The 18,051-nt window shown below is 40.5% G+C and overlaps 1 protein-coding gene across 7 annotated transcripts in view; it reads left to right on the top strand.

Annotated features, from left to right (window-relative positions):
• slc37a1 (solute carrier family 37 member 1) overlaps positions 1–18,051 on the top strand; it is a 105,310-nt gene that overhangs the window by 31,587 nt on the left and 55,672 nt on the right. For 6 of the 7 annotated variants that reach the window (XM_078174272.1, XM_033617346.2, XM_078174270.1 and 3 more), the window contains 3 exons: positions 11,190–11,271; positions 16,033–16,162; positions 16,401–16,479. In XM_078174272.1, coding sequence (XP_078030398.1) covers positions 16,138–16,162; positions 16,401–16,479 — 104 coding nt within the window. In that variant the 5' untranslated portion in view covers positions 11,190–11,271; positions 16,033–16,137. The remainder of the gene's footprint in view (positions 1–11,189; positions 11,272–16,032; positions 16,163–16,400; positions 16,480–18,051) is intronic. The other variant, XM_078174271.1, reaches the window with a different exon arrangement.

Here is an 18,051-nt window from a genome sequence, read left to right as displayed (position 1 = left end):
GCAAAAGTATTGGAACATGTGACTGACAGGTGTGTTTTGTTGCCCAGGTGTGTCCCAATTACATTTATTATTCAAACAATAAATAGCACTGAATGTCTGAGCTCAGTTTCAGATTGGGTACGATAGGTTTTGCTTGTGCAGACTGCATTTAGAGGTGGAACCAACATGAAAACCAGAGAGCTGTCTATGGGTGAAAAAGAAGCAATTGTGAATCTGAGAGAAGATGGACAATCAATCAGAGCCATTGCACAAACATTGGCCATAGCCAGTACAACCATTTGGAATGTCCTGAAGAAAAAAGAAACCACTGGTGTACTAAGCAACAGACGTTGAACAGGTAGACCAAGGAAAACATCAGTAGTTGATGACAGAAACATTGTGAGAGCTGTAAAGAAAGACCCTAAAACAACTGTTAGTGACATCAGCAACAACATCCAGAGGGCAGGAGTGAAGGTATCACAATCTACTGTTCGCAGAAGACTTCATGAACAAAAGTACAGAGGCTACACCAGAAGATGCAAACCACTCATTAGCAAGAAGAATAGGAAGGCCAGGCTGGAATTTGCCAAAAGGTACAAAGATGAGCCTCAAAAATTCTGGGAAAAAGTTTTATGGACTGATGAGACAAAGATTAACTTTTTCCAAAGTGATGGAGAGGCGAAAGTTTGGAGAAAGAAAGGATCTGCTCATGATCCCAAACATGCAAGCTCATCTGTGAAACACGGTGGAGGTAATGTCATGGCTTGGGCTTGCATGGCTTGGGGGGACGTGCTCTTTCATCTTCATTGATGATGTAACACATGATGGCAGCAGCAAAATGAACTCAGAAGTCTACAGAAACATTTTGTCTGCTAATTTAAAGAAAGATCCAACCAAACTGATTGGGAGATCCTTCATCATGCAGCAAGATAACGACCCAAAACACACTGCCAAAACAACAAAGGAGTTCATCAGGGGCAAGAAGTGGAAGGTTTTAGACTGGCCAGGTCAATCTCCAGACTTAAACCCAATAGAGCATGCATTTTACCTGCTGAAGAGGAGACTGAAGGGAGTAACCCCCCAAAACAAACAACTGAAAGAGGCTGCGGTGAAAGCCTGGAAAAGCATCACAAAAGAAGAATGCAAAAGTTTGGTGATGTCAATGGGTCACAGGCTTGATGCAGTTATTGAAAGCAAAGGCTTTGCAAGGATATTAATTCTTATTCACTTTAATCTATTTTAAGTGTATATGTTCCAATACTTTTGGTCACCTAAAAATTTTGTGTTCCGTTACAAATAATGCTATCTTCTAAGTTGTGTATCAGATCCAGATGTAAATACCTGGAAATAAAAGCTGAAATGTTGATCTCTTGTCTCTTTTGATGTCAAACCCAAATGTTTTCAGTCTACAACAAAAATAAAGGAATTGGCCTCACTGTTCCAATACTTTTGGAGGGCACTGTATGTCATTAAGATGAAGTATTTGCTTGTTTTGTGGTTAATAATGCACATAAGCCATTTGACCCCATCATGAATGGGATTTATATTCGTTCCTGCAGACAGAGGAAAAAGGATCAATGCGCAGCCTCCGTTTCCTTTGCGTCCGTCTCGTTCATTCAAACTTTGTAAACACAGTTGGGATTTGTAGGGGACATATATGTGTATGCTGCTCACTATAAAATGTGTTTACTAAAATGTGTTTACTAGCCTCATTTCTAGTCAAAACAAATTTCTTTACACTTAAAAAATACTTGTTTCAAGCAAATTTTCACTTGAAATAAGTAGGAAAATCTGCCCATGGAGCAAGTTTTTTTTTCTTATTGCAAGCAACAAAAAAAAAACTTGCTCCACTGACAGATTTTTTTTTCTACTTATTTCAAGGGAAATCTTCCTGAAACAAGTGAAAATTGTCTAAAAACAAGTTACTTTTTACATTACATTTTTGACCATGTTGTGACTGTTTGAAGCAGGTCTTCATTCTTGCTGTTGTGGTTTGAGTTGTGTTGGGAGTTAGTGCAGCTCACTGTTCAATAAACAATTGAACTTAACTTTTTTTTACCTGCCTATCTGTTTGACTGACAGTTTTATTGATCAGTAAGATAACACTGACTTGGCACGAAGTTGGTTCAATTTAGTAAAAAGCTTGGATGTAGTTGCACTAGTTACTTTCATTTTGCTGTAGCTTAGCTTGCTACATTTTTGAGGGTGATAGCTTTGATGTAGTGAAGCTTCATTTAATATTAGAATGACTAGTAGCTTAGCTCACTACACTTTCCAAGTAGCTTGGCCAACACTGGAGGAACGTCTGGAAGGCATCCTTACCAGATGCCCGACCCACCTCAACTGGCTCCTCTCGATGTGGAGGAGCTGCGGCTCTACTCCGAGTCCCTCCCGGATGTCCGAGCTCCTCACCCTATCTGTAAGACTGAGCCCAGCCACCCTATGGAGGAAACTCATTTCGGCCGCTTGTACTCGCGATCTCGTTCTTTCGGTCACTACCCAGAGCTCGTGACCATAGGTGAGGGTTGGAACTTAGATTGACCGGTAAATCGAGAGCCTAGCTTTCTGGCTAAGCTCCCTTTTCACCACAACGGACCGGTTAAGCGCCTGCATCACTGCTGATGCAGCCCCAGTCCGCCTGTCAATCTCCCGCTCCATCCTACCCTCAGTCGTGAACAAGATCCCGAGATACTTAAACTCCTCCACCTGAGGCAGGACCTCCCCCCCGACCTGGAGTGGGCAATCCACCCTTTTCCGGCTGAGGACCATGGCCTCAGACTTGGAGGTGCTGATTCTCATTCCAGCCGCTTCACACTCAGCTGCGAACTGTCCCAGCAAGAGCTGGAGGTCACTGTTCGATGGAGCTAGGAGGACCACGTCATCCGCAAAAAGCAGGGACGAGATCCTCCCGTCACTGAACCTGACACCCTCCACCACTCGGCTGCGCCTAGAAATTCTGTCCACGAAAGTTATGAACAGAACTGGTGACAAAGGGCAGCCCTGGCGGAGTCCAGCTCTCACCGGGAACAGGTCCGACTTACTGCCGGCCACGCGAACCAGACTCACGCTCTTTCGGTACAGGGACTGGATGGCCCCTAGCAAGGGGCCACCAACCCCATACTCCCGGAGCACCCCCCACAGGATGCCCCTGGGGACACGGTTGTAAGCCTTCTCCAAATCTACGAAACACCTGTGGACTGGTTGGGCGAACTCCCATGCCCCCTCCATTACCCTGGCGAGGGTAAAAAGCTGGTCCACGGTTCCGCGTCCGGGACGAAAACAACATTGCTCCTCCTCAATCTGAGGTTCAACTATCGACCGGACCCTCTTCTGCAGCACCCTGGAGTAGACCTTACCGGGTAGGCTGAGGAGTGTGATCCCCCTGTAGTTGCAACACACCCTTTGGTCCCCTTTCTTGAAGATGGGGACCACCACCCCGGTCTGCCACTCCAGAGGCACTGCCCCCGATGTCCACGCAATGTTGCAGAGGCGTGTCAACCAAGACAGCCCTGTAGGATATACATATATATACAGTACAGGCCAAAAGTTTGGACACACCTTCTCAAACCTTCTGCAAAGCAGTAATGAGAGCAAAGGGTGGCTATTTTGAAGAAACTAGAATATAAAACATGTTTTCAGTTATTTCACCTTTTTTTGTTAAGTACATAACTCCACATGTGTTCATTCATAGTTTTGATGCCTTCAGTGAGAATCTACAATGTAAATAGTCATGAAAATAAAGAAAACGCATTGAATGAGAAAGTGTGTCCAAACTTTTGGCCTGTACTGTATATATATATGTATGTATATGTGTATATATATATATATATATATATATATATATATATACACACACACACACACATAGATAGATAGATAGATAGATGTTATGTTATGTTATGTATATGTTAGATAGATGTTAAGAGTTTTATTGTGACAAAGTTACAAGCATTTGAAAATGGCAGGGGGGTAAAAATAACCCCTTGCCGGTTCTAGTGTTAATAAATAGTAATAAACATTTTATTGCAAATTCCTCTTGCATCAGATCTTGTGAAATTTTGCTTCCATGAATCTGTTAAAACAGAAGGCGACAGATCAATGAGGTGAAGCCGTGCTGTGAGTGGCAGGCAGAGTGTGTGCACAGCACTGTACAGTCCAAAAATTAATTAAAAAAAAGATCTATGTAATAATTTCCAATATTCACCAGCTGTTTTTATCTAATGAAAGATTCTGCTTCAGTCCATATTTGTTGGTGTTTAGTCTTTGAAAAACAACATTTTAGCTGAGGTTAAAAAAAAATCCTCGTCTTTCGCACATTCTGTAAACAGAGTGTGGTGGTATAACAGCAATCGAACAGCACACTTACATTTATATACCCATAATAATAGTATTATATATATATGGTGATAATGTGCTCTGTGTAGGAAGCTCTTTCCCACTAATACTGGGGTTTCCATCCAAATGTATCGACATTTTTGAGCGAATTTTGTGAAAATGCGCAAAAGAAAATGCGAATTTATGTCCGTTTCCATTCGTTATTATTTTGCGATTACTGGGAGTCAACAGAAAGAGCAGTAGGTGGAAAGTGATGTCTCCAGACTTCATGATAAACTCTATCATGTTATAGCTTCCTCCTCAAATTTGAAGAAAAACAGAGTAGCGATTATTGCTAAACGTAGTTTTCAGTTTACAAATTTAGGTTCTGGGAAGGACTCTGAGGGTAGTCTATTTTAAAACTCTAGTGAATGGTAAAAAATTAGCTTTTATTTCTGTTTATGCCCCTAACTCATTTGATAGAAGCTTTTTTGATTATCTCACTAAACTTATGCTGGATTTATCTGATTTTGGTCTAATAATAGGAGGTGACTTTAATGCGGTTTGGTTGCACTCATTAGATAGAACTGGTGTAGCTGACGGGTCAAACCAGCGTCTTTCTTCCTCTGCATTAAGGAAGTGGGCATCGGACTGTGCTGTAGTAGATGTCTGGCGGACAGCTAATCCCTCTCTAAGGGAGTTCTCTTGTTTTTCATCGCGTCATAGATCTTTTTCCCGTATAGATTACATTTTTATTTCTAAACATTTATTTGAAAAAGCCTCTGATCTTGCTCTTCTTCCTATGTCTCTTTCTGACCATAGGGCTGTATTTGGCAGACTGGCAATCCCTTCTGGCTCCAGAAGGGTGGCCCGTTGGCCGTTCAATTCCACTTTATTGCAGAATGAATCTTTCCTAAGGGAAATGAAAGATCAACTGGACCAATTTTTAGCGATAAATAGACCCTCTGTTGATGACCCCAGGGTTCTCTGGTCAGCTGTGAAAGGGTTCATAAGGGACAAAACAATTGGATTTGCCTCAAATTTAAATAGACCAAGACTGCAACATATTTTAGATCTAGAAAATAGAATTGCAACTTTAGAGAGTTCTATGTCTCTGAATGTTACTCCTGACCTTATCCTTGAGCGAGGTTTACTAATAAAAGACCTTAATCAATTATTGAGGAACAAATCTGATTTTCTAATACATAGGACTAGGCATCTTGATTACTTGCATAGTGTGTCCCACCAAGTCATCTACTGGCTTTGAAACTCAAAACCAATGGACAATTGGCTAACATACCTTCAGTCAAATCTTCCACAGGTAAATTATGCTCTGATCCAACAGAAGTCAATGATATTTTTTGTTCGTTTTAGATATATACTCATATATATCTATTAAACAATCTAAGTTGAAATTTGGGTCTATTATCGCAGCGCTTACCTCCACCTGTCACTAGTGACTATTGTCACACAAGTATACTGTCAGATATTAATACATACTTTCAACATATTGTACCACAGTAGCCAGAACTATAACTATAATATTATTACTTTCAATAATGTTGTTGTAAGCTACTGTCATTACCTGCATCTCTCTCTCTTTCTCTCTCTCTCTCTCTCTCTCTCTCTCTCTCTCTGCCTCATTGTGTCATATGGATTACTGTTAATTTATTATGCTGATCTGTTCTGTACGACATCTATTGCACGTCTGTCCGTCCTGGAAGAGGGATCCCTCCTCAGTTGCTCTTCCTGAGATTTCTACCGTTTTTTTTCCCCGTTAAAGGGGTTTTTTTTGGGGGGAGTTTTTCCTTATCCGCTGTGACGGTCTTAAGGACAGAGGGATGTCGTATGCTGTAAAGCCCTGTGAGGCAAATTGTGATTTGTGATATTGGGCTTTATAAATAAAATTGATTGAATTGATTGATTGACCTGGAGCGCTGTTGAAAATTTTTGCAATGTGACTCCCAATTGGTACCTTCAGTCAGCCATATTTTGGAACCCTTGTCTCCAGCTGGGAGGGCGTCCTATTTATTTTTCCAGCTGGGCAAATAACGGTATATTTACACTTGCTGATATCTTTGGGGCTGAAGGTCTCCGCTCATTCACAGATATTCACAATCTATTTAATCTACCTGGTTCCTCCTTCTTCTTTTATCTTCAGCTGCGCACAGCAATGCGCACGTATAGGGTGCCCTGGGATGTTACATTAGGTTTGCATGCTTTACATAAGGCACTGATTGGGAGTAAGGGTTTAGTTTCTGTGGTTTATGCCATCTTGATACAGGCACCAATTAAGCCACTTTCCCTTGACAGAGTTTGGAAGCAGGACCTCCCATCTGATGACAATATTCTGGACTGGCACTTGATCTGGCAAAACTTGTCTTTATCTTTCAGAAACCCTAATCACTGAATTATTCATTACAAGTTCATACACAGGTCCTAGTTCACTCCACACATTTTGTTCAAATTTAAAGCCTTGCCCTCTCCTAATTGTACCCTGTGTTCTCAAAAGAGCTTAGGCACTTTTTTCCACATGGTTTGTGAGTGCCCAGGTGTTGCAGATTTCTGATAGAAAGTTTGTAGTGTGCTGTCCATAATATTGTCAAAGCAGATTCCTTATTTGCCTTCTATCTTATTACTTAATGACTCTTCCAACTTGGATCTACCTGTTAAACTTAAACGCCTTTTGCTGGCTGTCCTTACTGCTGCTAAAAGGCTGATAGCATGCAGATGGAAACCTCCCCATTTGTTATCTTTAAAGAAATGGTTGTTAGACTTCATAGATATAGCCATCATGGAGCGTTGGGCAGCCAATTTGCATTTGGCCAAACCCGACAACATTTTATGTTGGGATGATGCCATCACCACTTTAAAATTATTATTGTAGCCAACACTGGTTCTTCTTTGGGTCCTGTGGGTGGGTGGGTTTAGGGTAGGGGATGTGGTACTCCCTATTACTATTGTTACTGTCTTTTTGCTATTGTTTTTTGTTTATTTTTGTTTGTATTTATAAGGATCCCCATTAGCTGTGCCTTAAAGCAGAGCTAGTCTTCCTATATGATCATACCTTTTTTTATGTTTATTACTGTTTATTATGTTGTTATTTTGGTTTAATCATTGTGTGCCACATCTGTTTTATAAAATGAAAAAAACAATAAAAAATTGATCACAAAAAAGGAAGAACAGTAGGTGGCGCTTCTTGTGAAAAATGAACAAAATAAAACACCCCCGTAGAAGAAGAGTGCGCCATGAGATGACGTCATAAGAGAGCGTCTTATGCCCACTGTAAACAACAACACACTCAACTGATACTCAACAACTGACCATGGACAGATTCCTGATAAACCTGTCGGCTCTTGGGAGAACTCTGGTTAGCATTTTGTCAGCGTTCACAGCGTACCTAACCATCTTGAAGAAGAGACGACAAAGAAGAACTTTAATGTTAAGAGTACTGTTGGAAATAGCTGGAAGGAGACCACCGCGTAGTTCTCCGTGTGTATGGGAACGTAGGCGTGTGAAGGACTTTTGGGAAGTAGTTGTCCAGCAGCATTTCACTCACGAACTCTGGCTGAAACATTTCCGTATGTTAAGGGCCACATTTGAGGATCTGTGTGCCGGTGCGTCATCGTTTATTCGCAAAACCTGTTTCCGTAGCAAAAAGTTGCATTTTCCTTTTAACGATACGCTGACAAATCCACCCCCTCCAAGCGTAATTTTTTTGTGTGAATTTTCGGCGTTTTTTCGAATTTCTGGCGTTTCCATCCAAGTTTTTTTTCGCATTTTTTGAAAATGCGAATAAAAATAGGTGGATGGAAACCCCAGGCGCAGTAAACGGCTTCAGCTTCCACACTCACTGCTCCTCCTGGTGTATAGACAGACCAATGCAACTGGTTTCTACAAATTAAACTTAGGGGCATATCCAGTTGGCCCCGTATTCTCTACGTCATCGTGGGGGATCTCATTAGAGCTACGAGCCCAGCCAGGTGACGACAGGGACCTGTCACGGATCAGTCATGGCTCCACCACAGACCAAACAGAAATTTGAATTGGCTGCACCTGTATGACACCAGTATCATCACTCTAGCTTTAAAACTCAGGCCACTATAGCCTCTTAAAGAAAGGAGTGTCGGCTGGGATTGCTGGTGGCCGGTAGGTCTCAGAGCTTTAATCCATTAGTTGTCAACTATTAAATTAATGGTCAACTAATTTGATAATTAATTGATTGGTTTGAGTAATTGTAAAGAAAAAAAGTCAAAATTCGCTAAATCCAGCTTATTTAACTGTAAATATTTTCTGGTTTCTTTCCTCCTCTATGATAGTAAACTGAATTTCATTTCACCTGATTGACATTTTCACAATTATCAAACATTTTAAAGACCAAAGAAAGAATCTGTTAAGTGATATACATTAATTAACAATGTTTGCTTTTTGTGTTTAATGAGTTGAAGACAAATTTTCACCCTTATGATGATGGTATAGATATATTCTACTGTACTCTCTTTGGTCCTGACATTAATGTCCATAGTACATCATTTACTTAACTGTCTTATCAGACCATTGACAGCTGGGTTAGAGCGCTGCCTTGCCAGCTGTCTAGCTGTTATTTGTGGTCAGCCTGCTATAGACACACACTGGCACACACTGAAACAGGCTCACAGCATGCCATCCAGCTGTTGCTGTGTCTAGTTGCTCTTTTCAAACTACACTTCGGTCCATCTCCAGTGTTTGCTGCACAGCCTGAAAAACAGCCTAATGTGTGAACTACAAGATAGATGACAGGCGCAGTTCTGGCTCAGGCTCAACTGTTTGCCTCCCAGCCAACTGATGATTACTGTGCAGCACGTCATTACCACTGAATACACACATGCACACACGCACACACACACACACACACACACCCCACAATGGCAAACAAACCCAATTTGAGTTGCAAAAGTACACATTCAGGTTACAGGATATCCTGTACTGTATGAATAAAATAAATTGTAGAAGAACATTGACAAGTGATAAATGTTAAAATGTGTTTGGCTTTGTCACAAATACAAAAGGCTCTGTTAGTTTTTTTTTCCTTATCCGCTGTGAAGGTCCAAAGGACAGAGGGATGTTGTATGCTGTAAAGCCCTCTGAGGCAAATTGTGATTTGTGATATTGGGCTTTATGAATAAAATTAATCAGGTGGTGCTACTGTGACTCCAGACTTCAGCAGTAGACCTCCTAAACCTGTATCGACTCTTTATCCCTATGGCTTAACGTGGACAGCTTTGTAACTCAGCTGCTTCAGACATTCTGATAAGTCGGTATCTCTCTTTTACAGTGAACATGTCTGCAAGATAATTCTCTCGTCACATATATAACATGTCATTCAGACCTCGGCCATGTGTCAAACAGCTTATTCTTTATGTCTAGGGCAAAGCACAACACTTTGCCCCAGGGATGGGTGATATGGCCCTAAAATAATATCAAGATATTTCAGGGGTTTTTTTCGTGATAATGATAGTCTTGACAATATGACCAATTAGTACAAAAAATATATATATATATTATTAATTTAAGAACAAATAATTGCAACAAAACAAATGATACAATACTATTAGGTTGACAATGTCAACCTAATAGTTTGCCTTCAAATATTCTGTAAAAAATAAGCAAGAATGATCTCTCATTTCTTCAGTTTGTAAACAACAGTAGTAACACAGAGTGAGATTCAGATTCTATTTACAATATTAAAAGTACAACAAAATAAAATCTACCACAAATTACGCATTTAAATAGCTCTTAAATACAGCAAAAAAGTATCCAGGGATCTGTTTATATAAACCAACAGGTGATTTCCATCTCCTTTAGCAAAATCCTAAATGATTGAGTTGTTTTTTTCCCCACCTGGACTTTTATGCTTTGCCATTTCTCCCCTAATCATCACGCTGTAACCTGTGACAGCCTGCTATGCTATAACTATTGCACAATAACATATATGCACTTTTTTGTTGAGTCACGAGTGACACGTAGGTTTATCCTACTAGAGGTTTATGACAAAATGATACCGACTCCCTTGTGTGCATGGTGAGAGAGGAGAGGGAGGGACGCTGTGCTGCTGTCGGCCAAGCCGCTGAATGAGTTCCGTCTGAGCAGTAACTCGCTAAAAGAGTCTGAGAAGTCTGGGCCAGTTATAAAACATGCAGGACGCCCAGACCTAATGACGCCACAGTTTATTCCACACCACTGAAGCTGCACCTGTTTTTGGAACAGCCATGGAGTTGGTAATAATTTTGCTTTCAGCCATGCTAGTTGTTGCCGTGCCTAACAGTATGACGTCAATTTTAACAATACTAAATATCGCAAGTATCACAATATAATTTTTTCCTATGATACTAAAACTATATACCAGTATTATCATGAACGAGATGATGTGGCACATCTCTACTTTGCCCTGTCGTCTGACATGTTGTAATCCGTCAGGAACATGTGGAAGGTCGCATCAGTTGCAACACACTCATTCTGGCTGGAATTACATGTTTTATTTATTTGCTTTTTACATAATAGAACCAGAAGATGCGAAATGACAGCCACACACATTTGAGTATCTGTTAATGTTACACAAATATCTCTTAATACCATCTGCTTTCTTTGACTGCTGTGGATTGCGTTGATTGCTACTTTTGAGATAAGAGTAATCTTTGTGAAGTGATATCTGCAAATATGTGTGCTGCAATTAAAGCATGTCTTGTTGGCAATGAAGCTCGTAAAAAAGATATATAAAAAGATAAGTGTGAGCTGTGTCCTTTCTCCTTCTTACGTCAAGCTGAAACTGAACATGCAGGTGTCATTTCAAGGGGGTGTTTGATTTTGTTCTCTAGTCCGTCAGACCTCAGTGCTGCTCTTATGTTTCCTCTCTGCAGGTACAGAGCTCTCACATTCATCCTCACCTTTCTGCTTTACACCAGCTTCCACCTCTCCAGGAAACCCATCAGCATTGTCAAGGTACCTTATGTTCATTGTTACAACTTACTCTTTAGAACACATACATGAGCTCACGTGCATCTGCATTTACACATACAGTAAAACACCCTGAGTGTTTCGGACAATGATAAAGTCCAGTTTTAAACAAAAGTCTAAATTCAATTATTATTTCCATTGATAATAATATCATTTAGAAGCTGGGCTTTGGCTTTGTACAGGCAATTAGCCTTTTGTGGTCAACCAGCGCTGTTGACTATGATTCTGACAGTACAACAGCAGCTCACAGCAGCAAAGTGTACTATCAGTTATCTTACATGAGATAGTGTGTGCTCCATTAGACAAGGTTGAGGTGAAGGTGTGTCTGCCCTAAGCCACAATGAGCAATACTATACAGATATTGTACACTGCAGAATGTGTATGGATGCAAGAAGGTGGAAACCTGCAACATAACACCAAGGGCCTGTCCCAATACCCACACCCGTAAACTCATCAGCAACTCAATTGAACACAGCGTCAAAATATTTAAACAAATCAACTTGAACAAAATCGATCAGAACTAGAAGACGTCGTAGGTGCCTCCTGTTTTCAGCATTTCTTCTCCGTTGATTCATCAGACAGAGAAGAATAAACATAGCACACGCCGCAACACAAGCACTGAAGCCTGCATTTTCAAACCTGAATGACTACCAGTATCTTGCGTCGCTACTACGCATGGCGTATGCCTGCACATCTACTATGCGTGACGTATGCCTGCGCGTCGGCCACACTGATTTGCATGAAGTGGTGTCCCATAAGGAAAGATCTCCCTTTCAAGTGGAAGATTTAAGGCATAGAAAGAGCAAAGAGCAAAACAACTGATTTAATCCACACACTGTCTGCCTAATGCTGCAGTCATACTTCAAGGTGTTGGGATTCACTGGACCATAGATGATTTGTCATTTGTACAGATCTGAACGGGACATGTGAAGGCTTTCCCTCCGAGTCTTGCCGTCTGAAATGGTGGCTGAGACTTCATGTTCTTTGTTCATCAAACAAAGGACAGCCATTTGGTACTCATGTCCACAGGATGCCTCATGGTCACACTTAAGTGAGAGTCTGGTTCCACGGACGCAGTTTTCAAACTTGACTGGGCACTATTGTCACAGTGACATGTGGCCCTATGATGTCACCAAGCCAGCTTAAGGAGAAACTTCAACTCTCCATCACTCTCTTACACTGAATCTCTGAAGGGGGCCCTTGCTCTGACTCCCTTGCTCTTTTCTCCTGGACCTCGACAGAGGTAGGACATAGGCAGGAGGACCTGCTTCACCTTTCTCATGTTCTCTCACCTCTGCATGCTCACAGCAGGGGCTGCACCTGTGCTCTCAATATGGCCTGCTCCCAGCAAACACAGAACCCGAAGACCAGAAAAGTTAGTGTGCCAAACAAAGGTTTGCAACTAACTTTCCAACAACAAGGAGAACCAAGTCGAGTTAGCACCAGACCTCTAACTCTGCAAGGATACTGAGTGACCGGACTCCTTGGCTCTGCACCTTTGGAACCAAGGACACAGCAAAGATTGCATCTGGAATCACAGTTCTTTCCGGCCTTCAACTGCTGGCTAACAAAAGCAGCATGCCACAAAGCAACTCTTACCTACATTCAAGGATTGGTAACGTAACAACTGGGCATAGTTGATTGTGATTTAATGCTGTACCGTTGTGATTGTTTGCAGTTAGGTTAACTGGCCTCACCAAAGCTAAGTGATGTTCGTTTGCTAATGCTTTACACAGAGTTTTGCATGCAACTAGATATTGTCTGTACTAACCCAGACCCTTTTGCAACACATCGCATACACAAAAATAAAATAAATTAATAAAAATAAAATAGATTTATTTTTTGCCCCCATGCTTTATTATCAGTGTTCAACATGGGAGAGGGCGACGGGAGGTCGGCCACTTCCAGAGAGTGGAGGGGGAGAAAAATAATAATTAAAAAAATAAATAGATGGATGGATGGATACATAAAATGAATTAGAAAGATCTCTCTCTCTCTCTCTCTCTCTGACTTTTATTTTTTTCATGTTTTATTTTCAGTGAAGAGAAAACTAATAAAAAAAATAAAAAAATAAATGAATGAATAAATAGATATATAAAATGAAATAGAAATATTCCTCTCTCTTTGACTTTTATTTATTTATTGTACGTTCAGTGTTCAGTCTCCCTGAGAGGGGAGAGGGACAACAAAAGGATTAACGACTCACATTGTGACCTTAACGATTCTGAAACTAAGAGCTCACATGTGACCCCTACGACTCTGCCAGGGTCCATACCCACACAGGGTTTAAAGCCTGCAACTCTGTGATAAAATTAAATAGAAAAATGTCTCCCTCTTTTGTTTTATTTATTCTTGTTTTATTTTCAGTGTTTAAGACAGGTGAAGGCAGCGGGGGCCTGGGTTTGGGGCGGTCGGGCAGGCCACCGCCATCACGTAGTGAGGGAGGTACGTGAGGCAGGCAAGCAGGCAGGCAGGCCGGCCGTTCTGCCGCTGTAGCCGGAGTATGACGGTAATCACAAAACCAATACCGCCCAGCCCTAATAGCAACACTCAAAGAGGAGATTCAGAGTTCTCGTTTCATCTCCTTATCTCCAACTCAAATCATTGTCACGTTATGTGCCCTTATTACCTTTTTTATTTGCCTTCTTACTTATATTTTTATATTTCTTACTTATCTTTTTATATTTTCTTCATATTTTTATATTTATTATATATATTTGAATTGTTTACATGGGCTCTACCGGGACCTGAGAATCGAAATTTCGTTCCACTGCATGTAAATGTAATGTGAATGACAATTAAAGATCCTTGAATCCTTGTCTTTGTCCTGGATGACCACACGGTCAGGCAAAACCAGAAAGATGCCATCTTTGATTCGGCCATCTTGTAGTTTTCTCTTGCCAGCCATTTTGTTTTGTAGGCCAGACGGCCCTTTGTTTCGCACACCCACCTTTTTGTCACTCTCTTTGGCATACGTACACACTCACCCACACCCACACACACACACACACACATATAAACACCCATGCTTCTGTATAGTTAGCTGATTAAAATGTGTGTGTTTTGTTTTGCTTTGCTCTATTGTGAATAAATACTTTTGGAATCGTACCTGCTGTCTGTTTAATACTGCACAAGAGTGAATGAATAGTCAACCGCTCCTGTGTCAAGAACTCTGAAATCCTTCAACTTTTACTGTTAATATGGTAACTTTGGCTATAGTTATTGATTTAGCTATTAATTAGAGTTCCAAATTGATAGTTAAGTGTATTTTATGAGACTGATATCATTAAATAATTTTTCCGTTTTCAAGAATGGTGCCCCACAAGGTGATTTAATGTAAATTAAGTCACGTTATTTAACGTGACCTTGCATGTCACATTCTCGTGAAAGTGATATCTCAAGAACACCTGGAGGATTTCTTTTCAAATTTCGCACAAAAATCTACTTGGACTCAAGGAAGAACTGATAAGAATTTGGTGGTCAAAGGTCAAGGTCACTGTGACCTTGCATCGGTCTCATTTTGTTTAGGGGGCGGCAGTAGCTCAGTCCATAGGGACTTGGGTTGGGAACCGGAGGGTTGCCTGATCAAGTCCCCGTCCAGACCAAAATATGGAGCAAGGCACCGAACCCCCCAACCGCTCGGAGCGCCTGTCATGGGCAGCCCACTCTGACATCTCTCCACTTAGTGCATGTATAGGTCCAGTTTGTGTATGTGTGTGTTCGGACCTGTGTGTAATTGACAACAGAGTGAAAAATTGAATTTCCCCTCAGGGATTAATAAAGTATATAAAATTTAAAAAAAATAAATTAATTAAAATTTACGGGATATAAGAAGGCCTTGAGGGAATCTCCTCAAGTTTGACACAAACATCCACTTGGACTCAAGAATGAACAGATTAGAATGTGGGGGTCAGAGGTCAATGGTCAAGGTCACTGTGACCTCACAAAATATGTTTTTGGATCTAATTCAAGAATTCATATGCTTATTATGACAAAACTTCACACAAATTTCTAATAGGATATGATGAAGGGATGACCTTTTACAAAAGGTCAAAGGTCAGCTTCACTGTGACATCATACTGTTCTGCATAAAACACTTTTCTGTCCATTACTCAGCATCATAACTCAGGAACAGAAGGGGAGACTTTTGGTCAGTTACTGAATTGGTGACTCTAATCTTGACACAATGCTGTATAGATCTTCTGTTCTGCTAGTGGGAAGATGTTAGTGAAGCATCCGTGTTTTCACAGACATGGATGTAAACTGTAACTCCAACTGACGGGTTTGCATACAATTGCAAGGCATTTTTTCTCATTTTCTGTTATGTTATAGACCAAGCTGTTTTCTTAACTTTACTGTTTATAGATGCAAGTCCAAGTTCTAGAACCCAGCAGTCCTCTCCACAGAACAATCAGACATTATAGAAAACAGTACAGAGGTCACTTCTCTCAGACATTGTCAGACATAAATATATCCTGATGTTATCATATGATAGAACAGGTATTAAGAAAGAGCCAGTTGGTCATCTGTTCAGCCCAGTGGTGTCAAATTAGTGAGTATGTCATTCGAATGATCTTCCCCATTCTTTTGATATCCCCTAAGAAATAAACCTTGTATGGATTAAGAACACAGGTTTAGATGGAATATTAACATCTCAGGCACATATTTTTCAGGTCATATTGTGTGCCTGTTACACATCGTTTTCTGCCAGCTAAACATGGTGCCCTCATTGTTTTGTATTGACAGAGCGAGCTCCATAAGAACTGTTCATCTGTCAGTGAGCTAGCCACCATTGCCTCCAGCAGCAGCAGTAGCAGCCAGCAGCCCTTCCTGCCATCTCTTCACACAGACATGGACTGTAGCTGGAAACCTTTTGGTTTGTGTTTGCCTGACTCCTGTGTTTGTGTGTGTGTGTGTGTGTGTGTGTGTGTGTGAGAAATAAAAATGTAATGTGCAGAACATGTAGAAATGCACTGCACTGCTGCTTTTATGACTTGTTTTTTGCAGCTTTTGTCAGGAACAACCTGACCACATAAAGACCAATAAACACAGCTGAAGATGAACTACATCTGATGTGCTGTCCTGAACACTACATCTTTTCTTTATATTGTCAGATAAAAGGAACTACAGGCAGCTGCTGGGAGCCATGGACTACTCCTTCCTCTGTGCATACGCAGTGGGAATGTACCTCAGGTAAGATGGCAAGAACAGGAGGGCAGTTTGATCCATAGCAGAGGTGAATAGGTGAAGAGTAAATTTACCAAAGTTTGTAAATGTAAGAAAAGAATATCAAAACATTTAAGAACAAAAAATAAAGATGATTCATTTTGTTAACTGTTTACACCCTTATATAGCTTCATGAAAAAAAAAACACCAAAATGCAGCCTGTATATGGATACATTATTTATAAGGAAAACCACTTGTAGATTAATGCAGAACGCAATTCTAATGCTGTCAGAGCAGCCAGACCACATTTAGAGGTGGTCAAGCATTGTGATTGGATCTCAGCCATCTGTATATGCAGTCTGAAGGAAAAAAACTCTTTCTGCTTCTTTCTGTTAGCTTCAGCAAGTCTAGCAAAAACTACAAGTACCAGTAGTCACGAGCAAGTCTTCCTAAGCAAAAAGTGATGACTAGGTTGCTATTATCCAGATAACCTATCCAGATACAGATCACATGAATTTTGATACCAGCGGTGCCCTACATTAAAACCTGGTAATTAAAACCTAATTAACAATTTGACTTGTATTTTTTTTTGTATTATTATTGTTTTGGATCTGGTTGCTGTACGGTCCTGTAATTGATAATGGACTCCCTACCCCCCAAACTGTATTTATTGGGTTTCCAGACAAATAACAGTAATGTAGTATATCTAGTTTTAAATAAGGCTTTACGAGAAAGTAAAACAAACAGGAGAACTAAGAAATGACATAGTTATATGGCAACTATAAAAGTTAAACATTTAAGTGTGTGTCTACATACACTTGAGTATATGAGGAGTATGAAACATCACAAAGCAAATCATTTCAATTGATTTGGTTAGGGACATTAAAAATTATCTAAGAGTTTGTCAGTCAGGCATGGAAGTAAACGTCAGGTTATCAGCATATGAAAGAAAATAGTTGCCATGTCTTCTTAAACCAGCGCATGATCCTCACAGTGTACATCTATTTTTTTTCCATATTAACAAAGTAGAAGAGATCTCTAATCTAAGAGTGATGAGCTTCAAATCCTCCACATCATCTGAAATTGCTGTTATGAAGATGACTCTGAATAAGACAGTGATTACAGGTGGTTTGACAGAGACAGAGATAACTTGTGAGATTCTACTTAATATTTCCAAATAAACGTTATGCAGAGAGGAGTGTGTTCATAATAACGTGTATACAGGTAGCCGGAGGCTGGCGACATCGGTGGTAGACAGGATCAACATCCATATTTTACTGATAATCTGACCTTGTAGTTAAATGATAGTGGTGAAGAACCTTACATTATTGCAACCTGTGCAGTGAGCCCGCCGCAAACACTTAACCCATTCATTACCTTCAATTTCAAAAAAATGTAAATCATCCTGCCCACGGAGTTTTAATAGTGTGCAGTGACATATGGTTTAGTGAGTGGATGAGACTATACGAAGCAGAGATGTACCTTCATAGTAAGTAGTGAGGTCACAAAGGGGTCAACACTAGTAGCCACTGCTAAATTAGGAAAACTAGGGTAAGCATTTCTAAAAAAAAAAAAAAAAAAAAAAAAAAAATCACAAAC

This window comes from Epinephelus lanceolatus, chromosome 14 (assembly GCF_041903045.1).
Source record: "Epinephelus lanceolatus isolate andai-2023 chromosome 14, ASM4190304v1, whole genome shotgun sequence".
Taxonomy (NCBI): Eukaryota; Metazoa; Chordata; class Actinopteri; order Perciformes; family Serranidae; genus Epinephelus; species Epinephelus lanceolatus.
The sequence above is the reverse complement of the archived record's forward strand: the minus strand, read 5'-3'. Positions and strand labels throughout refer to the sequence as shown.